At 55.5% G+C, this 23,924-nt stretch overlaps 2 protein-coding genes across 4 annotated transcripts in view; one reads left to right on the forward strand and one right to left on the reverse strand.

Annotated features, from left to right (window-relative positions):
- The window catches only part of NMT1 (N-myristoyltransferase 1), a 17,929-nt gene extending 2,931 nt beyond the window's left edge, over nt 1–14,998 (reverse strand). The window contains exons 1-11 of the mRNA XM_021539894.3: nt 14,658–14,998; nt 8,820–8,934; nt 7,441–7,585; nt 5,254–5,372; nt 4,672–4,763; nt 3,954–4,070; nt 3,100–3,270; nt 2,662–2,770; nt 1,500–1,670; nt 1,089–1,256; nt 257–394 (exon numbers count right to left, since the gene is read on the reverse strand). Of these exons, the coding sequence (XP_021395569.1) occupies nt 257–394; nt 1,089–1,256; nt 1,500–1,670; nt 2,662–2,770; nt 3,100–3,270; nt 3,954–4,070; nt 4,672–4,763; nt 5,254–5,372; nt 7,441–7,585; nt 8,820–8,934; nt 14,658–14,860 (1,548 nt within the window). The 5' untranslated portion in view covers nt 14,861–14,998. The remainder of the gene's footprint in view (nt 1–256; nt 395–1,088; nt 1,257–1,499; nt 1,671–2,661; nt 2,771–3,099; nt 3,271–3,953; nt 4,071–4,671; nt 4,764–5,253; nt 5,373–7,440; nt 7,586–8,819; nt 8,935–14,657) is intronic.
- Nucleotides 14,999–16,577: 1,579 nt separating this feature from the next.
- On the forward strand, nt 16,578–23,322 carry DCAKD (dephospho-CoA kinase domain containing). Of its 3 annotated transcripts, none has more exons than XM_031507033.2 (5): nt 16,578–16,648; nt 18,196–18,313; nt 20,138–20,341; nt 22,129–22,216; nt 22,649–23,322. In XM_031507033.2, exons 2-5 carry the CDS (start codon nt 18,202–18,204, stop codon nt 22,932–22,934), a joined length of 690 nt encoding a protein of 229 aa, XP_031362893.1. In that variant the 5' UTR covers nt 16,578–16,648; nt 18,196–18,201; the 3' UTR covers nt 22,935–23,322. The 3 variants fall into 3 exon arrangements, with proteins under 3 accessions (XP_031362893.1, XP_021395552.1, XP_021395551.1); XM_021539877.3 differs by lacking the exon at nt 16,578–16,648 and having other exon boundaries at nt 17,998–18,313; nt 22,649–22,753; nt 22,952–23,322; XM_021539876.3 differs by lacking the exon at nt 16,578–16,648 and having other exon boundaries at nt 17,998–18,313.
- The last annotated feature ends 602 nt before the right edge of the window (nt 23,323–23,924 follow it).

A 23,924-nucleotide genomic window follows, 5' to 3' on the forward strand; every position in this document is an offset into this window, starting at 1 on the left:
TCCGCCACCTCCCTTAGAGGGAAGAAGTTGGTGTGAACCTGCAGTAGTCCAGGAATAAAATTATCTTTGGAAGACGAGTGTGGAGGGGTTTTCCCCAGGGACACGCTCTGCAGGCACGGGAGATGGCAGAGGGATTCACCCATCACCGTGAGTGACGCTGCAAGGACACCAGCTGGGCTGGAGTGCTGACGTGTGGGTGACAGCACACCCCTGTCCCCAGGGCTGTGGGGACAAGGCCCCTCCTCACACCACTGACCTTCTCTGGTGCCATGCTGGGACACTTCCAATTGTATAGGTAATACTGCAGGTTCCCATCCCCAATCCCAAACTTCAGCTTCTCCAGGAAGGTTTTGTTTTCCATGAGATCCAGTGCATTGAAGACGTCAAATCCTTTCTGCACAGGGAGATATGAAGCCGTCAGTTCCTGCTTTTGTGCTGGGGAGTTCCTCCCACCTGTGAGCAGCCTGGCCCCCTTTCCTGCCTGGCTTTGAATCCCAGAAAAAGGCAAGAGCTCAGCCTTGGTGTCCTCATCCTCAATCCAACTACTACAGGACTGTTTGCTGTAGGACATGAGGAGCCACCACAAGCTGGAAGGTTCAAGATACCCCAGTATCCCTCTCCTGGGTGGCAGATCCTTTCAGATTTGGAGTTCTATAGCTCCTGGGAACAAGTCCTTCCAACAAACCCAAGGGTTGCCAGCCTGCAGTGAGCTGCCCAGTGAGTTTCCTGGTGAGTTCCTGTGAGCTGCCCAGTGTCCCACAGTGCCAGCCCATCCCTGCATCCCTCACCTGTGGGAAATGGATTTGTAGACAATTCTCAAAGCCTGACAGAAGGCTCCCATAGTAGAACTCACAAGGGGTAATTTCAGATGATTGGCTTTAAGGCATTTACAGCATGGGGTGGCAAAAGCTGATAGACAAGGAACACTCATCGTGTATTGTAATTAGGGAATAGTTGGCTTCTGATTGTGATGGCATGAATTATAACATCTCACCTTTCACATGAGACAGAAAATGGAGTAAAAGCTTTTAAAACACCTCTCAGTTGCCCCATCTCTGGGTCAGAAAAGGGCTTTGTCCAGCACTCACCGACTTGGCGAGGATGAGCGCGTCGCTCATGAGGTCGATGAGAGGCGTCTTGGTGTGGACGTTGTAGAAGGAATAAGCAGCTTTCAGGCTCTTGTGGGTCGGGTGGTTCATGATGGTGGAGGGCAGGGTGTAAAAGCTCAGGAAGTCTGTCACCTCTCCCGGGGCACTCTGGAAGGCAGAAGCGACATCACCACAGGCCAGGCTGGGACAAAGCCTGGCCAGAGCCTTAGAGGGGCTCTCCCAGTTGCAGGGATGGCTGCGGGGAGACTCAGGGTGCAGGATGAAGGCACCATCCTCCAGCACATTCCCATCCTGGAGGGGCATGGAGCTCCTCCCTCTGACCACTCCCACAGCTCCAGCAGAGGCAAAGGCCCAGGAAAACAGCCCTCCCATCCTGCTCCTGCCCCTCACCTCCACCACGAAGGTGTCGATGATGTTCTCCTGAGGTACGAACCAGTGCTCCACCTCCTCTCTGCTCATCACGGGTGTCAGGTGGAACTGCTTCAGGTACTCAGTCAAGAGCTTGTGCACAGCAGGGATGTCCTTGTGCTCCATGGGCCGCAGGCCGGGAGTCTTGGGAGTCTGCAGAAAGTGGGACAAGCTGTTTCATTGCTTGCACAGAGGTTTTCATCACCCAAGGGCTCTCCAACGAGCAGCACAGAGACACTCTTTGCTTAGATCAGCCCATTTTCAGTCCCCCAGCCCTGCGTGCCCAGCAAAGGATGGATGTGATCGGCTGTGTCACCGACGGCAAAGATCACAGAGAGCACAGCGTGTCCCAAACCTCCAAGTGCCAGGTCAGGTCCCACTGGAAGTGCTCCTACCCACTAACAACACCAACTCTGCTTCCCTCCAGGTTCCTGTTCCCACTCACAGCAGGCACAAGCTGGGAGACATGTCCCAGGCTCCACAAGATGTTATTCCCAGTTGGCCTCAATTACTAATTCAGGGCTGGGATGGCTCAGCAAGCCCAGATCTGCTCTGAGGCTGAGTTTCTGTGCAAAAACCAGTAGCTCCAGCCCAGCAACTGCTGTTTGTGTGGCTGTGGGTGGCAGGAGCTGGGAGATGCCCAGCACAAAAGCAGGATTTTCCACCCCAAAGGAGCAGCAAAGGAGCCAACAAGGTCGGGGAAGGTGGTGGCAATTTTAATGCAGTTTGCTTCTTTCTCTTCCATCTCCAGCTGGGGAACTTCCTCAGCAGGACAACTGCAGTGCCAGAACTGATCAGTGTGACTGAAGAATGAGGGACTAACTCAATTCAAGGTCACACCGAGGCTGTGTTTGGACAGATGAAGCCTGTCACATCTGCCTGCTCGTTTTACCAGGACGACAGGCTATGACTCACCAGCAAACAAAAGCTCACAGGGTCCTCTGACTGCAAGAATTTGCCCTTAAAATGCAGGTAGCCAGGCAAAAATACATAAAGATTAAATAAAGCACAACTGCTTGACAGAGTCATTTACTACACGGATCAAACCCTGGGTCTCTAGGCAGAGGACTTGACCTCGACCTCGTCTGTGTCTCTCCCCTTTTCCAGCGAGGAGCCCTGAGCTCTGCCCCTGGCTGGCACCCACCTCGGGCAGCCGGTACAGCTTCGTGGTCCGTTGCATAGTCATGTTCCTGCTCAGGTGGGAAAACTTGACCTCGATGAGCTTCCGAGGGTTCAGGGAGCGGTGCCAGTACCTGCAGAAACACACTGGCAGTGGGAGACTCGCTCTGGGGCAGCGGGGTGGCTGCAGGGACAAGTGAGAACATCAGGCCAGCAGCTCCCCACAGAGAGAAACACGGTTCTGAATGCTTGTGCTGCAAAAGCCTCCTCTCCTGTGTTACATGAGCAGCTTTAGCAAAGCTACTGCACTTAATCCTGGAAGAACAGCGTGGGAGGAGAAACCTGGACTGGGATCACTCTCCCCTCTCCTGGGGAACCCCACACTGGACACACTACTGGCCACAGAGGGGACCATGGGAAGGGAAGGTCTGCAGGCAGAAATCTTGGAGAGCCAGACACTCACCTGCAAGTCCCCACAGGCTTTGGCAGCACCACTCCCGCAGTGTAAACAGCCTGGAAGATCCCCTCTAGATGCACCCTCCGCGTGATCTCACGGATCAGAACCGGAGCCACCCGCTTGGAGCGCAGCTTTTTGTGGACACACAGGAAATTTATCTCCACCATCTTTTTCTCTCTTGGGGAAGAAACAATGCAGAGCATGAGTCAGGCCGATCAGACCAACGCCCTGGGCAATCTACCTCCAAACCCCTTCAAGGGAATGGGGAGTCAACGCCTCAGGGAAGGGGCAGGGGCTGGTTTTGGACAGCCCTCCCCTTAAGCTGTTACCCAGGGATTCCCAAGAAAAATCTGAATCTGTGTCAGGGGAGGGTCAGGTTGCATATTAGGGAAAGGTTCTTGCCCCAGAGGGTAGAGGGCACTGCCCAGGGAAATCTCCTGCCCAGGGAATGGTCACAGCCCCAGGGCTGCCAGAGCTCCAGGAGAGTTCGGACAATGTTCTCAGGCACAGGGTTGTCCTGTGCAGGGCTAGGATCTGGACTGGATGATCCTTGGAGATCTCTTGGAGCTCAGGATGTTCTATGCTTCTGCATCTCCATCTAGCCCTTGATGATTTCTGTAAGCCCATAACTTCTGTAAGTTAAGCCACCTCGTTGAGGAAAACAGACTCCACAGTGGTTAACTACAGGATGTCCCTGCCAACCCTTAACTATCCCCACCCTCCCCTCCAAGCAGCAAAACATCTCCAAAGCTGAAGGGTGCAGGTCTGGCTGTGTGCTGGGGAAGACAATGGAGACAGACTTCCTGAGCACTCCCAAAGCCCCAGGTGTCAGCAAGGGGCAGGATGAGAAGTGCACTCACGTGTCATAGATGTGGATGGTGGCTGGAATCGCGCTGATAAATCCCACCAGCTTCTTGCTGGAGACCACTCGGACCCCACAGTGCCACTGGGGCAGCCAGCCTGGAGGACGCAGTGCCCTGGGGAGGGGACACACCTCAGCAGTCACCTCCCACCCAAGGTCCCTGGTGTACCTGCTCCTGCCTCCCACCCTGCCCTGGGACACCCCAAGTCCTGCTGGCCGGCAAGAAGATGAGAGAGCGACAGTGATGTAACAAGGACTGTTGGGATCCAGGACAATTCCTGCACCCCACAGCCAGTCCTCACTAGGGACACAGGAGGAAACCTCTGTTCCTCGATTCAGAAACACCCTGAGGAAACAGCAGCTCTGCTGCAACAGGACTCCAAGGGTAAACTACTGGCAGCTGCCTTCTTCCCACAGCTCCAGGGTACTGAGGAGCCCCTCAGCTACTGGGATTTTCACAAACACTTGAGGGATCAAACCAAAGAGGAGAAAAGTCCACTTTTAAGCTCCCTTATCTCAAAGCAGCAAGAGGCAGGCAGGGCTGGGTGACAGCCCTTCTCACCGTGTCCCTGGGACACCACACACAGTGACAGATGGGGAAGAGACAACTCAGGAAGAAGAGAGATGGGATAAGCAAAGGCAGCTGCAGCCCTGTCACGGGGATCAGGCTCGTCAGCATCCCACAGGCCCTGCTCTGCACTCCTGGTGCCACTCACCACAGCAGGAACTCGGGCGAGTAATCGAACCGGAACATGTTGTCATCGTCCTCCACGTAGTTCTCGTTGAGCAGCGTGTAGAGCTCCTTCAGCTGCAGCAGCACAGAGCACGTAGGTTAAGGAGGTTACTCAGCCATCCGCTGCCCCAGCCAGGACCCTGAGCACTCAGTGTGTGGCCACAGCACCAGAGCACCATGAGCAGCCACCCCCCTGCCCCTGGCACGTGCCCCTGCTCCAGGACCAGTGCCACACAGAGCAGGGGGAGCTGCAGGACAGGGAAGCCCTGTGCCACCTCCCAGGGACGTGGGTCATGCTCTAAAGGGGGTTCCCACAGGAATACTCCTCACTTCAGGCATCCTTACATCCCCTTGAAAAAAAACAGGCCAAGCACCCCAGTGTGGGATGGGTAAAAGGAACTGCAGTGAGGTCAGGCCCATCCAAGCCCAAGGCGTGACAAAGCCACAGTGTCACCTGCTGTGCTGAAGGACACGTTTCCACCCCCAAAACCACCTCCAACAGCCCAAGCACTGAACTGCCAACCAAGACACTCCAACAGGAGTGTGCTGAGCTGCCTGTACTCACCACACCTCTATCCCCCAGGTCCAGGGCGTCCCAGGTGAAGCCCTGGGGCAGGGTGTAGGGCTCCTGGCGGATATTGTCCTTGTCCGGCTCCACCGGGCCGTGGGTGTTCACCACTTCTCCTGAAAGACAGAGCAGGGAGCATGAAGAAATGCTCTGCTGTGTGAGGCCAAGCCTCCACAACACCTCACTCTGGTCTCCAACATACCTCATGTCTCCCACCCCTGCAGTGGCAGACAGGGATTGTCCTTTCACCCACCTATTTTGGGATGTGACAATGGGCAGGGAATCAAAATTTCCAGGGCAAGGGTGGAGCCCATAGGGTGACCAGACTCAGCCACAGCTGCATCCTCCAGCTCCACACGTGATGCCTGATCCTTCCCCATCCCCACAGTCCCAGCCTGGGCCAGCACTTCCATGGGACAGTGATCTCCTGCCAGCTCTGGCCACTGCCACTTGGCAAGAGTCAGGGTTTCCTGCCCACTGTGCCTAAAGAAGAGCTGCAGTGAACAACACAACTGTTGTTGTAAAACCACTGACTCCTAAAGACCCTGATTCAGCCAGGAGATGTCAGCTCGAGCTCTGGCTGTCTCGGGGATGTCAGTCCAGCAGCATCACTTCAGTGCTGCCAAGAAAAGCGAGTTGTGCTAATTACGAATTCCCTTAAAAAGGCATTGAAAAGGTTTCCAAGCAATGGGGAGGTGATGAAAGCCCGGAGCAAGAACTTCTCCCATCACACCCACCCCAGGCAGCTTCCAGAAATGCTCACCCCTGGCTGCCCTCTCTGTTTTGAGCAGGTGCTGAACTGTTTTGAGATCTGGCCCCAAAAATCCCACAGCACTTCTGTTATCCAGCCCTAAATAGCCCCATGCCCATAGTGCCATGTGCCAGAGCATGCCAGGACCACGAGGAGCACTGGGACACAGGGCACAGCCACCAGGGAGGAACGAGCTGCTTTGTGCTTCCCACTCCCCAGGAGACACCTTCCACCCTTTCCCAGGGTTTTCCCAAGCCGAAATTATGTTTCCATGCCTAGTATCCTTGGAAAAAAGGGTAAATGCAAGACTCTGCTGTCTCACATGACCACCTGCCATCTCACTGTGATTTTCCCAACTTAAAGCTGAGATTCTTGCTCCCAGGAAAGTTTATAAGACCCAAAAAGGCCTCATAGTGGTGTGGACAACATGGAATGAGAATCACACACTGCATCTGCAGCAAAAGGGACACAAACCCATGAAGGGAAATACTGAAGAGCAGCAAATCTGATGCCATGACAAGTTTTGGATAAATCTAGAGACTGTGGGCTTGGACTCACTCTCTTGTTCTCCTGAGTTCTGGGGGATGCAGATGAGGAGAGACTAAAGTAAAGTTATCCCAGGCAGCCCAATAGGCCTGGGAATGAGTGCCTTCCAGACAGAGCTCTCCTGGCACATCTGCTCTGAGAGCTCCTGCCATGGTGTCAGGGGCAGATCACTGCCACAGGCTGCCAGGAGCAAGAGAAGGGCTGGAGCAAGGCCCAGAGCTGGGAAGCACCACTGGGATGTCCACAGAGGGAAGAGGGGACCAAGAGATGGGGCTCCCCATCCTCAGATGCTCATGGCAGCTTGGAGTGGAGCAGCTTTGATGTTTGTGCTCCCCCTGTCTGCCTGTGCCAGAGAGGAGTGTGAGCCCAGCAGAACAAGGATGTGGCAGCTCAGCACTGGACCTGCTCCCAGAGCTGCTCCCTGCCCCACCTCACCCTGACTTACCTTCCCCACCAAGGATCCCTGGCTGGGAAGCTCCAGCCTCCAGAAGGGGAGAGCTGGACAGCTCTGAGTCCAGCTCAGGATGTGGCAACACCACACACAAAACCTGGGTACAGAGGGCTGGGGAGACCCAACTCCAGGGCTAAGGATGGGGATTATGGGATGCACAAATGCAGGAGGCATCAGGTCAGATGTCTGAAGGGGTTCCTTGTCCTTCTGTGCACCCTGAAGTGCTTGCACAGCTCTTCAGACCCTCCCCATCCACCTAGCTCACGTTGCTGAACGATGGAGAATTGGTTTTGTTGCCTTTGAAGCCCAGGCCAGGCAGGGACTCACTTGAGGGTCACAGATTAGCATCCCCAGGCTTCTCTGAGGCTTCCTCAGAAGCCTACAGGTCATCAATGCCTCCCCCAGGGCCCACAGGTCACCAAGGGGCTACACATACCTAGCTTGGGCACTGGCTGTGTGTCCCAGAACTGGTAGCTTCTCTTGCTGGCTTCCTCCATGGTTTTGGCAGGGCCCTGACCTACAGAGAAGAGCTCAATGGCTTTTTGAATCTCCTGGATCCTCTCAGCAGGTAAAGAGTTCACCTGAGGGCACAGAAGGAGGTGGAAAGACAAAATGAGTAAGCTGAGCCACCAGGTCTGTATGTGGGTTCCTCAGTAGGGGAATCTGAAGCTGATCCTGTCACAGGATGCTGCCAGGAAAGGGAGAGCAGGCAGGAACCTCCCTCCCCATCCTCAAGTCCTTGACAGGATGCATGAACCAGCACCAGCCACCTCACCTAGACCTGGTTTCTAGGCATTCCTAGGGCAAAGGGGATGGAAGAATTTTCTGAAAATGCTGTAAGATTCAGTTAAGTGGGTGCTGTGAGCCCCAGGAGCAAACCTCCCCACTTGACATCCTGCAGAGACAGATGGATCAACCCACACCCAGCACTTGAGATTCTTTCAGTGGCTTTTCTCTCACTATTCAGCCTCCTCCCTCTAAGCTGGACCTGTATCCACAAACTGCAGCTTCCAGAGGAGTCCCTGGACACCAGGGACTGGGCAAGGCAGAGAGGTTGAGTCAAGATGAAAGACACTTTCATCCTCCTCTTTCTCAGGGTGGATGGCTCTGCACTGAATTCCAAACCCCAGCTCCTCTCTGATCCCTGAGGAATTTAGTTTGAAAAACACAAAGCCCCACTTTAAAGCTCTACTGTGTCAGATGGACAAAATATTCAAAATGTTTGGACAGGTACTGGGCATCAGACAGAAAACAGCCTCTGCTGAAGTGTGTCCTCTGCCACGGGACCAGAGGGGACAAGAGGGCCAGGAGGGTCAAACCCTGTGTGTCCCATGCTGCCCCCTGAATCACTGGCTGCTGGAGAGGATCAGGCAAAGCCCAGAGGGATAAGACAGACCCTGCTCTCCTCAGCTGCTGTTCTTGTGATCATCCAGCAAAAATCAACACCAGCAGATGTCACCCCCGTGCTGCTGCAGGCAGGACTCGGAGCTGGCAGGTGGCAGCTCCTGCCTGTGACAGGCAGCTGGTGTCTGGGGAGAGGAACCTGGAGGTGCTAGTCTGACCCTGAACTGGCTGGGATCTCCAGCCAAGGACTGCATTATCCCTGGAGTGCTCTGCAAACACCTTCTGCACCAACAGGAACTCTCACACACAGAGCCAGGCTGGGCAGTCACTCTAAACCTGAAGTTTTCTGAGCAACCAAGTGCCTAAAACCAGGGCTGGGAACTCTGTCTGTGGCCTAAGGAACAGTGGGGAGGTTTGGGATGGGACTGGCTGTTGTGGGGGGGGGCAGGATTCCGGGAAGGGGCTGGTCACCTTCACTGGCTGGTCCTGAGCCTGGTCAGGCTGGTCTCCTCCTCCTTTCTCTTTCTTCCGTTTGGGTTTCTTTTTCTTCTTTTTGGCTCCGCTGTCATTTGCTGGACTCAGGCCCCTGGGGAACAAAAGAAACATCATTGGAGCCTTGGGGTTTTCTTTTGAGAGAACATTTGTTTGGTTTCTGAGGCACTCTAAAGAAAATGCAGGCTCCTGCTGAGTCCAAGTCTCCAGGAAGGGAAATACTCCGTGCACAGAGGGTGCAGCCAAGCACCCACCCCACAGCACAGAACTCCCTGGGAGCTCCCAAAAAGGGACCAGCACTAACACCTCCCACCCCACAGGTGTGCTGGGCAGTGGGGACTGTGCCCTGTGCTGCAGGTGACCACATCCCTGCTCTGCCACCCCTGCCCAAATCCACCCTGTGGAGTGGTGGGATGCTCAGCTTTGGCTTTTTCCTCTTTTCCAAGCCCAAGGATAGATGTGGAAGCAGAAAACACGGGTCCAGCCCCAGGGATAAGGCCCCACAGCAGGCTCAGGCACCACAGAGAGGTCACTGGCCAAGGACACTGTGCCAAGTGTCACCTCCCTGCAGATATGATGCTTTAGGGAGATGAGGCTGTTTATTGGAAAATTATTATATTGTTATGCTGGAGCTGGAAAATTGAGAGTGAGGAGCAAATCCCTGGAAGTGCCTAGACCAGGGCACAGCTCCTCCTTCCACAGCTGCAGGGCAGCCCTGGACATCCAGATCATGATCATCCCCAAAGAGCTGCTGGTGTGAAACCCCTCCCTGAGCCTGGCCTTTGCTCCAGCAGCATCCAAAGACAGGAGAGGTGCCTGCCCCCAGCATGGCAGATGGCAGCTCGTGGTGATGATCTCCTGATCCTGCATGGGGTGACCTGGCACAGGACAGCCAACGTTATGGGGGAGCTGGGAGCTGGCTCCAGCCTCTGACACAGGCAGGGCTTGGGGGGAAATCTGGTCCTGGGAGGCTGGAGCAGGTCTGAGCAGAGGGATGAGAGGGAAAAGGGAGGGACACGTCCAGGAGAGCTCTGCCAGCTGCCAGCTCGTGGCTCAGCTCTGTCCTGTCCCAGTGCATTTGTACTCTACAGCACAGGTGTCCCCTTCCTTGCACCCCAAAACAACTCCCACAGCAGGGACAATCCCTCAGATCTGATCTGCATCAGCCTGGAATCCCTCCACAAAAGCACTGCTCACTTCTGGAGCAATTTAATGTCTTTACCAAACACAAAATAGTGGTGAAGAGAGTGGAGAAGGAAAAAAAAAAAAAAGAAATGTGTTGGTAAATATGTTGCAACAGCATCCAACTATTTAATTCAGCAAGGCCAGAAGAAGGAGTTGGGAGAAAACAGAGCTTGGAAGGTGGAAGGTGTCCCTGCCCAAGGCAGGGGTGTGGAACTGGATGATCTTCAAGGTCCCTTCCAACTCAACCACTCTATGAAATTCCTGGGCTGAGCAGCAAGAGGTTATGAAACTAGGGAAAAGTGGATGGGGAAATGATTCTGGAGGGATGAAGCTGGGAGATGCCTGTGGATGTGGAATAGAAAGCCAACACGATGGGAGCAGAGAAGGATGCTTTGCAGGACATGGAGCTGCTGGCTGGGGAAGCTTTTCCTCTGCACAAACCCTGACCAGCAGCAGAGACTCTGCAGGCAGCACATGCTGGGGAAGAGGATCCCCACCTATCAGCAGGGCCTGTGGGGGACACCAGGAGCTGGGAAACATTCCTGGCGTGGGAACAAGCAGTGGTTCAGGGCAAGGTGCTCCACAAGAGGGGGTGAACAGAACCCCTCTCTTCTCCAGGAGAACATGAAGGGAGAGGAGGAGGAGCAAAGCCACAGCTCTGAGGAGCAGCAGCTCTAAGGAGCAGCATCCCGTGGTGCTGCTGCACCATCCTTGGGGGGAGTCCCACCTTCCCTCCCACTGCCAGGAAAGGGCTTTGCCTCCACCCGGGAGATGCTGCTTGGACATGACAGCACCAGCAATGCCAGCACAGCGCTGCTGACACCACTATTGATTTTAGTGACAAATGTGTGATGGCTTTTTTAACTCTCTGGGGAGGAGCACAGCCAAATCCCGGCCACACTGAAGTCCTGGGATGAGCAAAGCCACCTTGGAGCTGCAATAAACACATCCAAACCGTTTCCTGTCAATTTAACAGCACAAACTGACAGCAGCAGAATTCTTGAGCACACCCCAAGGGCTGACATTGGCAGTTGCCCCTTCCAAAGGGGAGGGACACATGTTCCCAGCTCACCTGCACATTGGGATGCTGCAGGTGCCAGTTGTGACAGACAAAATGTTCCCCTCATTCTCTGTCAGCATTGCTTTGCTTCATAAATCAGAGCTGCCAACTCCCAGCTTGGTGCTAATGAGCTCAGCCCAACCACGCCGGGCTCACAGGTGAAAGCACTGAGAAAATTCCTCCCTGATTTATGAGCAAAGCTGTCGTGACCTGGAAGAAATCAGGGTGGCAGAAGGTGGGATGAAGTTTTGCATTCCAGGTGGCATGGCCTGGGGAAGGGCCCTGCTGCAGCCAGGAGATGAAAGCCAACCTGGCAGAGGAGTCACCAGCATGTGGGAAAAAGTTGGAAAACTGGAAAGTCCCACTCACTACACCCAGAGAAGCAACAATTACAGGCATTTCCTATTTTAAATCTATTTAGGAAAGCAAGTATCTTCTTTCCCCAGGGTAGCTCCACCCCCCCAGATACTCCCCAAATTAATGACAATGCCCCACCAGCGTCCTGGGACAAGCCACCACCATCCAAAATCTCAGCTACTGCAGCTGGCCTGAGCCAGGAAGCCAAGAGGGCTGGAGCAGTTTCATCCCCGGGAAGGGGGAGCTGCCAGCCCAGCCCAGCTCACATCCAGCAGCCCACAGCCTTCCCAGCTGCACTTGAGGCCTTTTCCCTCCCAGATCCCTTTGCATTCTGAGGTGCATTGAGGGATGAAGTAGCTGGACAAAGGCACCTTGGCTGCACTGTGCAAACATCTCCCTGTGAGATCACTGAGGTCTCTTTTCTGGCGAAGGAAAACACTTTTCCCTTCTCCTAAGAAAGGCACCCCCACCACCATGGCCATAACTCAGCACTCTAATCCCTCCTTCCCCATTTCCAGGTGCCTCTCTGAGTTGAAGGCAAAGGCTCCAGCTCCAGCCACTGCCCAGAGCACAGCCCCTGTAACCCGAATGATCTTGAAAATAGATTTTTGGAAGCACTTAAAGACAGCAACCGGGCTTGTTCAGGGTGAGACCTGCTGAGACTGGCTCTGCTCCATCAGCTCAGCCCCTTCAGAGGCTGGAAAACACCAGACTCATGCAGTGACAAACTGCAGCTCAGCACCCACTTATCTACCCCTGGATCCAAGGGTGTTCCCAAACCTGAGCAAGGAAGCACAGGGGGAACAACTCCAGCTGTGGGCAGCTCCCTCAGCCTGGAGGGAGCTGCAAGTGTCAGATGAGAAGGAGTAGATCCCTGCTCCGTATTTAGGTGCTGGGAAATCCTTCTGCCATGCCAGGGGCTAATCAGGCTGTAATCTCTGTGATCTCGTTAGGGGCTGTGGCAGGGAGGGAGGGAGATCTCCAGATGGCAGAGCTCAGCTCCCAGAGCCCAGCGAGCTCCCCACACCCACAGCTGCATCCCAGCTGCTGGAGCTCAGTGCCTGTCCCAGGAACCTCCTCATGGCAGGGACTGCCAAACCCACAGCTGCCCCTCTGGGAAAGCCCCTCTGCCCCCTCACTCCCCATCCAGCACCAACCCAGCTGTGCCACAGGGCACTCCCAAACCCTTCCTGCCGGGAACAGCTTCCCCAGGTGGTTCTACAACAATGGAACCGTTTCAGGGGACTGGGACACTCCCATCCTTGCTGTCACTGTGAGGTGACAAACCCCACCAGGCTGAGCCCATGCAATGCTCCTGCCTCTCCAGAACCAGGGAATAAATCCTGCACAGCCACCAGGGACACAGCAGAAGCTCCCTCCACACAAAAGGAAATATGAAAAATAACCAAGTGGGATTATTTTCTTTGGAAAATCAGCTTGGACAGCCACAGCAGAGAGCAGTGCAGTCACTTCCCCATGCTGACACAGGGCTGAGGCTGAGGAAACTCAATTCCTCCTTCCTGTCCTTAAAAGGAAAGGAAGTATTGCTTTCACTAAGGAATACTTTTATGTTTTAAACCTCAGTGCCAAGATCCAGTGACTCCCAGCAGCACAAACTGGCACGGGCAGGGCTCTGAGAGTGGCTCTATAAACCCTGGCAGGTCAAAGCCCTTCCCTTGGCCTGTTTTTGGGATGGTGTCAGTGGCGTGACAGGAAACACTCCCACACCCCACTGCAATGGGATGCATGGTATGGAATCAACAGAATTAATGGCTGTGCATCCAGAGAGAAAACCATCCTCCTTCCCACCCCTTGGTCTCTCCCTGGTGGCTTCTGGGGGCTTCCCAGAGAGCTCCAAAGCCTCCCTGCCTCATGCTCCTTATGGCTGTGCCCACCAGCCACGCTTTTGGTGTTATTTCCAAACGATTTCCTCCTGGATATTCCCCAGGCTGCTTGTGGTATTCCAGCTCCTCGAGGTGGCCAGAGTGATGGCCAGGAGGCCTCCAGAACACACCTTTTCCTGGCAAAGGGCAGGAGGAACCGCTGGGCTGGGGAGCAGCAGTGATTGAGCACCACATCTCCTCTGCTCGGCTCTGGCTTCCACAAACCTAATCATGTCAGAGGGAAAGAAAATAAAAATCTCCCCAAGCTCGGCTAAACCGATTAAACTGAGACACGGTGCCACACCCGGGAGGCAAATGAAATATAAATGGGCAGCTGTGCTGTCATAAAAAAAGCCTCTGTGATATTTCTTGAGTGACCTTTTATTCGCTTCGGTTCCTGGGCAGGCAGGATTGCCAATGGAAAGCTGCTGGTGGAGGGAGAAAGGCTCTCCCAGCCCGTGGTCTCTGCTCTGCAGGGCTGGGGAAGCAGCACCAGAAGAGCAGGAGGAGCCCAGGGAAGCTCAGGTGCAGGAAAAACAAAGTGCAAAACCCCCGGAAGGCTCTGGAAAGCCACAGGCTGCTGTTCCCATTCCCAGCAGGAACGAGGACCGAGCCTCTCCCGCACATCCCAGGCACGGCGAGGCAGCTCTGCGCCCTATTAATTAAGGCAATGAGTAATGAGGGTGCTACGTTAAGCATTCCAGCTCTTCCCTGCTGAGATAAGGACCTGCCTCGCTGCCTGTGCTCGCTCCCTGCCTTGTTGTTATTCCACCATTCCATATCCCTGGGGGCTGCGCTCCTCCAAGGAGACAATGTAGGCAGAGCTCCGCAAAACCCTGGGCTGTGTTTAGGCTAACGACGGGATGAGTGTGCAGAAATCCGGGATAATTCCAGGGCACGGAGATGCCACACGCTCCGGAGAGCAGCATCACGCCGGGAACCGCGCCACCGCCCTGGGTGTCACCGCGGGGACGTGACACGAGTGGGCTGAGGCGCGTGCGGGAGGGCAGAGGGAATGCGGGGGGACACACCCTAACGCAAGGCCAGGAAGAGCTGCTAACCGGGCTCGTTTCCGCCCGAAAAAGGCGCTCGCGGCCGCATCCCGGCCCGCGGGCACCGCGCCCGGCCCCGCCGCGCTCCCGCAGCGGCGTGAATGGGCAGCGGCGCCGCCCCCCCGCCAGACTGACCGCCGCCTCGACCAATCGCTGCCCGGGATGCTGCCCACCGACCAATCAGCGCACGCCAGGGGCGGGGCGCCTCTCACTTCCCGGCCGTTCCTCGCCTCAATGGGCCCGGCCGCCGCCGTGGCACGCGGTCCCGGCCGCCGCTCACCCCCGGTTAGAGCCATGCTCCGCCTCGTTCTCGCAGTCGCTGCAATGCTCGTGGTCGTTCTCCTCCGCCGCCGGCCGCGAAGGCCTCGCCGGTGGCCGCCTCACTGCTGTCTCACTGTCGTCCGCCATCTTGAACGGAGCCTCCGCGCGTGCCGCACCCCCGCAACAAAGCGCGCCACGATTGGCCGGCGGGCCGCGAGGCATGCCGGGAGTAGTAGTTTGCGTGGGTTTGCGCGGGCCGAGCTGCGCCGGGGCCGGGACTACAATTCCCGTCGGTCCCTGGGGGCTGTCCAGGGGCGGGGCGCCGGTGGCGGGAGCGCTCCCTCACAGCGGGCAGCCGCGTGGATGCCGCGGCGGACGGAGGGCCGCGGCCCGTTGCCCCGCTCGCCCGTTCCCCGCCGCGGCCGCGCTGCTCGTGTCTCCGCCCGTTTCCTGCTTGAGGGATAGTTCGAGTCTAATGAGGGCGGCGCCGATTGGCTGGGGGGACGCCCCCGCTTCCCGCCAGCCAATAGGCGCGCGGGACACTGCGGCGCGTGTGAAGCCGGGCGGAGGGTGAGTGGTGAGGGCGGCGGCCATGGCGGCCCCGCGGGGTCGGGTGAGGTGTTTGTGGTGGCGGCGGCTCCTTCCCCGCCAGTTAACGATGGCTCCGTGATTCTTCCCTTTGGCTGCAGCCTCCTCAGCCAAACACCAGCGCTCTCAGCCCCAGCACAGAGAGGAGGCCGGGTGAGGATGGTGCTGGAGGACACGGTCCGGCTTCATCCCCTGTCCCTGTTCTTGCCTGATGGATGGATGGAGGCTGGCAGCTCCTGCTGTGCTCCAAACCCCCAGGAATTGAGACACGGGAATTTTTGGGCACTTAATTATTTGAAAAACGTTTCCTCAGTGCCTTGGGTGTATCTCCCCATTCCTCACTGCAGGAACAGAGCCTGACCAGCTTCTGTGGCTTGTGTTCTCTTTTTTCCCCCCATGTCTGCTTTAGTTGGAACAGGCCAAATATATCGCCCCAAAATTACCTATTTTGGGGAAAACTGTTTTTGGCTCCTGCCAGTAACATCTGCAGGAGCGGGCTGCCCTCTCCCCTCGTGTGCAGTTCAAACCAGAGCTTGTTAAATATTGATGCCTGAGATCTGTGCAGGCCCTTGGACAGCACAAGTGTTCAGATCCCTGGCTGGCCCTGGTTTCCAGCATAACCCTTCCAAGGGCTGCTTTCCCCCTGCAGTAATTCCTGTGCTGGGGGCATGCAAAGGAGGGACAGAAATAGCAGGGTTTTGGGAGCAAGTCCCAGCTGAGGCTGGAGGCCAGAATGCTGGGCTTACTGCAGTTAAAGCCCTGTGTTTACAAGGGCAGGAGGGTTTGCAGTGTATTTTCACAAATTGTATTTCTTTCCGTGTATTTTTACAAAGCAGGAGCCTCCACTGCCGTGATCCAGCTCCTCCAGTGTTGCCCCTCACAGGCTGCAGCAGTGGGAGTATAAAGTCCTGGTGGGAGGGCAGGATTTTAACCTGCTGGGGTAAATAAAAAACTCCTATGTCACTCCAAGCCCCCCGTGACATCAGAGAGGCTCCCCATGGGGGCCAGGTCCTGCTGGGATTACAGCAGCCTCCCCAGTCACTGCTGGTTGTTATTAACATTTTGGTCCTCTCTGATTCCTTTGGATCCCCCTTGTTGCTGCTGGAGCTATCCCCATCTGTTGTGCTGGGGTCCGGAAAAGGGAAGGAGCACTGCTGCTGCTGCCTGAGCTGCTGCTTCTGCTCCAGCTCTGCCCCTTCCCTGTGCTGAGCTGCCTCCAGCTGCCCCAGAACTTGCCCACCCAGCTGTGCCTTTGGGTCCTGTTTGCAGGACTGAATTGTGGCTGAAGTGTGGTTTTTTTGTTGTTGTTCTCTAGCCCAAGGGTTGCAGTGCTGAGTTTGCAGCCACCCTCAGCCCTCCTGCAGCCCCGTGTGCCCACCTGCTGTCCTGGGGTGCCACTCACGGGGGCTCTGTGGGCAGCAGGTACCTGGTCCTTTATGTGCAGAGGTTTTGGGGGGCTGGGGATGTCTGGAGGGGGGGTGGAGATCAGAGCGATGGTGGCAGAGATTGTTGGGGCTGGGAGCAGGATCTGGGCAAGGCAAAGCTGAAGAGTGACTACCAGCAGTCACCAAGTTGGTGGAGCCAGTTCCTTCTCAGCTGTGACAGCCACAGGCTGGGCTGTGGGGGGTTCAGCCCCTCACCATGGTGTCACCCTGGATGAGGTGACAGCAGAGGCAGAGCTGCTGTCCCTGGGGGTTTGCAGGACTCAGCTGCTCCGGGCTGGGCTGCAGGAGGGACACTGGGGTTGCATCCAGCCTGCTGGGCTGGTGGATTTTTGGGATGCAGATACTCATAGTCCCCTCAGCTCTCCGTGAGGCTGAATCTTTTGGTTTTGAGAGCACACAAGCAGGATTTAGAGGATTGCAGGGTCTGGATTGAGCAGGGAGATGTCTGTGCAGGAGCTGTGGGAGCCAGGTTACCAACCCCCTCCCGGCCTGGAGGCCAAGGGCAAGCAGAGATGTGTGCTCAGGGCCCTGTTTGACAGCTCACAGACAGCAGTTTGCTGCTCAGAACTGTGAGGTCCCTGTCCTTGGGGCTGCCAGTGGTGTAGGAATGGGGTTCACTGAGTGTCTGGTGGTGTCAGAGGTGGCTGAGCTCCAGTACCTGGCTGCAGGGATTGAGCAGGGCTCTCCTTCTCGGGCTCCTGTGTCCCAGTCCTGGCTCAGACATTGTCTGAATTCTGCCCCTTTTTCACTGCTCCTGGGTCACCCTCAACAAAGCTGCCAGAAATTCCCTGATTTCTCTGGGCAGGTCCAGAGGAGGCCATGGAGCTGCTCTGGGGGCTGGAGCCCCTCTGGAGCCAGGCTGGGACAGCTGGGGGTGTTCACCTGGAGAGGAGGAGGATCCAAGGAGAACTCAGAGCCCCTTGCAGGGCCTAAAGGGGCTCCAGGAGGGACTTTGGACAAGCGCCTGGAGTGACAAGACAAGGGGAAATGGCTTCCCATTGCCAGATGGAATATTGGGCAGGAATTCCTCCTGTGATTGTGGGGAGGCCCTGGCACAGAGCAGCTGTGGCTGCCCCATCCCTGAAAGTGTTCCAGGCCAGGCTGGACAGGGCTCGGAGCACCCTGGGACAGTGGAAGATGTCCCTGCCCATACCAGGAGGTGGAGTTGGATGGGCTTTAAGGTTTCTTCCAATCCAAACAATTCCATGATTCCATGGCTCAGGTGCTGTCCATGGGACTCTGGTTTGATGAGTGGAGATGCTAAAGGGAAACGAGTGCTGGAGCTGCAGATAAACCAGCTGGAGGAACTTAGGGCTGCCTCAAGAGGCACAACCACCAGGGAAGCACTGTTCAATCCAGCTCAGAGAGTGCCAAAATCCTGCTGATGTCTCAGTGACACCCTGAGAAAGTAGGAAAATGAGCTTTGAATGAAGTTGCCTGTTTGGGACTAAATATTTGATGTGCTCAGCATGGAGAGAACGCCCCGTGCTGGCATGTTTTCCAGCTCTCCTCTTTCCCCTGCAGAGCACGATGTTCCTGGTGGGACTGTCGGGTGGCATCGCGTCTGGGAAGAGCACGGTGGTGGCCGTGCTGCGGGAGCTGGGCTGTGCCGTGATCGATGCCGATGTTATTGCCAGGCAGGGTGAGTTTTCCTGAGCTCCCCGAGGTTCCCCTGACAACCGGGCTCGCTGCCGGGCTCGCTGACGGCAGAGGGTGCTCTGGACACATCGGAGAAGGTTTCCCTCCCGCTCCCCAGTCCGCGGGGCTGCGGGGGAATTGGAGCCGGGATATATTTTTAATAAAGAAAAAAAAGAAGATCATGACCTAATAAACACCGTGGGGAAATTGTACTCGGAGTTTCCATCCCCTGGCGTGTGATGCTTCCCAGCTTTGAAAGCCAGCTCTGGGCAAAAATAAATGTGGTTCCCTGGAAAGTGGGATCCCTTGGCTAGTCCAACATGCCCCCTGAGCCCCAGGACACCCGTCCTGTCACTCAGTTATGTTGGTGGCTGAAAGGGAATGTCCCTCTGTGCTGGATGTTGTTTTTCTGGTGATACTGAGAGATCAGACCTCAAATCATTGTGCTCAAAAAAAAAAAAAAAAAAAAAAGGCTTGGGCTGGAGAAAAACCTCAGAATCTCAGATCTGTTGACTCAGCAGGACCAGAGCAGGGCTTGTTTTCCCTGATTACCTGTGAGGTGTTAATCCCTTACCACACCAGGATAACCAGGAGAGCCCAGAGCATCCCTGGCAGTGTCCACGGTCAGGCTGGATGGGGCTTGGAGCAACCTGGGACAGTGGAAAGTGTCCCTGCCCAGGGCAGGGGGTGGGACTGGGTGAGCTTCTCCCCCAGATTAGTCTGGGTTTTGAGGGCTGTAGATCCTGCATGCAGCAGGTTTGGGGTCTGCTGCTGAGCAATGGTGCAATGGTGTCATTTAGAAGTGCCTGAGCTTTTCTGTTTGGTAAAGAACTTACTGTGTAGCCACTCAAAGCTGTGATGCTTTAACATTTTATTGCACTGTAATTCCCCTGGAGGTGCAGGAAATTTGCTGGAGGTGCTAAAAGCCCTCAGAGATGGTAGGAAAACACTACAGATACTCTGTGAAAGTTTTCTGCCAATCACTTTATTTTACACCAATTCCTTTTTTATATGTGTTTGTTTACTATATAGATTTCACCCATCCTGAAACTGCCTCCATGTGATATTCCATGGCAGAAAAAAAATTGGTCTTAAAGACTTTTATGAGGTTGGCCTGAGGTTACAACCTGTGGCAATGTTGCTGGATTTGGGAGAGATGATTATCTGCGGTCTGTCCTTCGCTGTGGTTACCCTCAGCTGGAGCTTAATTATGGTTTTATTGCTTCATCCCTTTTGTTGGTGGCTTTAAAGTTATACACTCCTGTAACGTCAGAGCCCCTGCAAGGGCTGACTGGGGATTGAGCTTTTAGAAGATTTTTCTGTTCATTTTCCTGAAGGATTTAGTGACTGATGTGAAAGACAGTAAAAAAAAAACACCTCTGCAGCATCCAGAGCCAAGTTACAGCAGTGAGTATCCACACAGTGCTGAAGTTTTCAGCTGCTGCTGGTTCCTTTAGGATCTTCCTGCTCGATCCCTGGTGGGAATTGGCTCAGGCCAGCTGCTCCCCCAGCCTTGGCGTGGGGCCATCACTGTGTCCTGCCCGCCCTGCTGACTGGTCCCCCTGAGCAGCAGCACGTGCCAGAAGGGTTGTGGTGCTGGCTTAATGTCTGCAGGACTTCCAGGTGTCAGCCCTCAAAGGGACCTTGGGCTGGCAGGGCTGTTCTGGCAGGAGCTGCTGGGCTGTGCAGATGTGGTGCCAGGACAGATGTGCTGGAGGCAGATGTGCTCCGTTAGTGAATGGGCAAACCCCATCTGAGGGTGGTTGCTGATGCAAACACTGGCTGTGCTGTAAAACTGGCTCTCACCCCGGCTGTTTGATGTTCTCAGTGGTGCAGCCCCACTCCAAGGCCCATCAGCAGATCCTGCAGCACTTTGGCCCCGAGATCCTCCTGGAGAACGGCGAGATAAATCGCGAGGCTCTCGGAAGCATTGTCTTCTCCCAGCCAGAGAAACGGCGGCTGCTGAACTCCATCACCCACCCTGAGATCCTGAAGGAGATGCTGAAGCAGGTCCTGAAGTACTTTGTACTCGGTAAGAGGCCTCGTTCAGCCTGCCAGGACTGCTGCTTGGGCAGAAGCCATCCCTGCTCCCTCTGCCTTTGGTTTGAATGTGGGGAGAGGGGCAGGGATGACAGAGATAGGGAAGGGACATTGAGTGACAGCCTTTGTGCTCTGCCTGCAGTGGCCTTTGGTGTCAGTGTTTGGAGGATTCATTCCCGAATCACTCCTGCCTTTCACTGCTGCCCTTCACCGCTTTCCTCTGTGCTTTAAAGTGTATCTGTAGGGCCTGGGAGCAGCTTTGCCGAGATTACCCACCAGATAATGCCACACTCCTGAAACTGCCAAATATCCCTCCCTGCCCCCAGCCTGCTCCAGCTTCACTGCAAGCTGTGGAGCCCTCTGAGTGTCGATAAGGTGAGGAATGGGCTGACAGCTGTGGCTTCCAAAGTCCCGCGCTCCCCCGATAAATGGAACAAATGCAGCTGTCAGGCTGGGCTGGAGAAATGCCAGATAAGATCACCAGCTGTTCTCCGTACAGACAGACAGATGCCATAATAGAGTCAGTCTGGATTCGTGGTGCTTATCAGACCTGAGCTCTGTGAGAGCTGAACAGGCCGGGGCACCACGGGGCCGAGCTCTGCTGCAGGCTGAGGAGGGGGAAGCACAAAGGAAGCAACAGGCAGGAATGCCAGGAGCCAGAGATGGAGCCTTGAACCCGGGGCTGCAGGCTGAGGAGGCGGATGCTGTCCTGGCCCTGGGCGAGAGCGCTGTGTGGCTTCAGCAGGCTGCTTTGTCCTCATTAGTCAGGATTTAATGATTTGGGATAGCTGGATGTTGTCTCTGAGGATCGCTGTGTAAGGAAAGCTCAGATCGATCAAAGCAGAGGGCAGCCAGAAGCCTCTCAGGGCAGAATGTGGATGCTGGTGGAATGGTGGCTCCTTGGATGATGATGTCTTTGTCAAGACTTTACTTGCTGTGGGCAACTCCATTTTAGGGGGCTTATAAAGAGGGGGCATCAACAAAACCTGAGATGTCCCCATGACACACAGGAGAGTGAAGTCTTGAGTTAGAGCTTTGCCCTCCCCTCACCCTCTCCCTGAAACTCAGCAGGGCATTTTTCACCTCCCCAAATGTTGGCCAAGGGCAGAGGCATGGGGAGAGAACCAGGGGGACAGTGGTTGACTGTGAGAAGCTCTGCTCCCTGTGGTGTCAGGTTTTATACTCAGCCAGTTTTGGTGAGAGTTCAGCCCTTGGGCTGTGCCTGGAGGTTCCCCCCACATTTCACTGTCACAGCTGCAGGAGGTCTGCAGGGATTTCCTTGCTCTCCTTGGAAAAATTGAGCTGTTTAGCCAAAGCTTTTCATAAAGGGAGGAAAGCTGAGCTTGAAAATGTTGGCTCAGATGGCTGCAGCCTGGTGAAGTCTTGGACAAGAGAAGGAGTGGAGAGCAGATCCTGCTGTGGGCACTGCTTCCCGGGAGAGGCCAGCACAGTGTACAGCTGCTGCTCTTGCCAGCCAGGCACTGCTGCTCTCATTTCAGCTCCTCTTTTCAGCTCCTCATTATATTTCTGCAGTTTCACCTTTGGTCTGAAGCAGCCAGGTTAGGGTTGATTTTTTTTTCCCTCTGGAAACTTGGAATGAAACCATTTCCTCCCTATGAGAGGGAGGAGGGCCAGCAGGCTCTGCTTGGCTGTGATCGTGGAGCTGTAGAGCTCCTGCTTGCTTTGCTTCTCCTGGCCATGGTGTGTGTGCAGCACAAGGGATTTGGGAATGGGGGTTAACACTGTTCCCTTTTTTGGGGAATGTTGCCATTTCCACAGGCTACCGCTACGTGATCCTTGACATCCCTCTGCTCTTCGAGACCCGTGGATTGACCAGGTTTATGAAATACACAGTGCTGGTTTATTGGTAAGTGTTCTGGGAACCACGAGGACAGGGACAAAGCCACCTCTCTCAGAGGGGACCGTCATGTGCCTCCACTCTTGGTGAAGGTTCAGCCTCAGCCCTGGTGCAAAGCCTGTTGAGAGAAGCAATACCTGCCTTTATAGTGCATGAGGGCCTTCCTGAGCTTTCCCTGGAACCATCATAGAGGGGAATTCAGTGCCTTGGGGCCCTCCACAACCCATGCTCTATCAGGGCAGGATCTGGGGCACTGTTACAGGCTGTGTGAATGCTGAGAACAGCCCAGGCAATGGTGGCTCTGCTGATCCAAGTGCAGGCTGGCTGTGTCAGAAATGCCACGGGGACACCTCTCTCATTCCCCCTTTTTCCCGGTGACTGCCCGAGGAAGGCAGATCCCCGTTCCCTCCCGGCCCAGCTCACCCGTGCTCTGCCCGGCAGTGACCCCCCGACGCAGCTGGCGCGGCTGATGAAGAGGAGCGGGCTGGGCGCGGCCGAGGCCGAAGCTCGGATCAGCTGCCAGCTGCCCCTGGAGGAGAAGCGCAGGTGGGCGACCCACGTCATCGACAACTCCGGGGACTGGGAGGGCACGCGCCGGCAGGTCCTGCAGCTGCACACCCGCCTCGAGGATTCCCTGGATTTCCTCTGGGCACGGCTGGCGGTGGGCGCGGCTGCTGCCGGGCTCGGGGGGCTGCTGTTCCTCCTCATCCGGCATTTCATCTCTTAATTCACCTTTTCTCTTAGTCAGGGAAGGGGCCTGAATTTCCCCGTTTGAAAAGGGCAGTGAAAGGCCACCTCTGTTAATGAGCTTCGCCGGCTGAATGCAGACAGAGGCATGAGGCTCTCCTTGCACACTTCCCAAGGTGAACGCAGCCAGAGTTTTTTTCAGGCACATTCTCCCTGCTCAGGTTCTCACCCACCAGCCGTGCCTGTGGGATGACACCCTTGTCCCCGTGTGGGTCTCTGTTGTGGGACTTTGGTGAGCTGAGGCACTTTAATCTGGGACGATCTCACTTTAATCTGGGAGGATCTCACTTTAATTGGATACAATCTCACTTCAATGTCTTCCAGGACAATCTCAATACAGCTGGGTGCCTTCTCAGGCCGTTATTGCCTCCAGTGTCTCTTGGGTGATTCCTCATAGCTCCTAATCCAAATTTAGATTTGGGATTTCCCGTTTTTCATGTTGATTTAATGGAAACTTGTTAAATCAGTGAGGGGGAGGGCAGCACCTCATTCACATGGATCGGGTATTCAGCTGGCTGCTCCTCCCCCCTGCCCTCTGCGTCCATCACTCGTGGATCATCCTTGGCTTTGGATCCAAGGCTCTGATCCACCCTGGAGCAGGCTGAGACCTGGGCTCTGCCTCATTCAAACTCATTTCCTGCTGTTTGAGCTTCCTTTGGCAGCAGTTCCCGGTGGGAGAGCCGAGCCTGGGCGAGGCGGGTGCTGGCTCTTCACTTTTGTTTTAATAAAACACTGAACAGCAGCTGCTCCGTGTCCCGCAGCTCTTCCCAGGCTGTTCCTATGCTGGGGCACGGCTGCGCTCTGTAAAGTTCAGCACACGCAGGAAGAGCTGCTGGCCGCTCCTGCTTTTCCCAGTAAACATCCCTGAGCTGCTCCAGGAGCTGCTTGGAGCATCAGCCCTGCCAGGCCTTCCTTGGGGGGGCCGTGGCTCAGTGTTGGCTCTGGGCATTCCACGGGATGGATCTGGCTT

Source organism: Lonchura striata, chromosome 25, assembly GCF_046129695.1.
Source record: "Lonchura striata isolate bLonStr1 chromosome 25, bLonStr1.mat, whole genome shotgun sequence".
NCBI lineage: Eukaryota > Metazoa > Chordata > Aves > Passeriformes > Estrildidae > Lonchura > Lonchura striata.

What these genes read in the sequence shown, in the direction of transcription:
- DCAKD (XM_021539876.3), top strand. Translation starts at nt 18,130, where the DNA reads ATGTGCTCAGCATGGAGAGAACGCCCCGTGCTGGCATGTTTTCCAGCT. An exon ending in CGATGTTATTGCCAGGCAGG is followed by an intron (nt 18,314 to 20,137) that starts GTGAGTTTTCCT and finishes TGATGTTCTCAG; the next exon opens with TGGTGCAGCCCCACTCCAAG. An exon ending in CCTGAAGTACTTTGTACTCG is followed by an intron (nt 20,342 to 22,128) that starts GTAAGAGGCCTC and finishes CCATTTCCACAG; the next exon opens with GCTACCGCTACGTGATCCTT.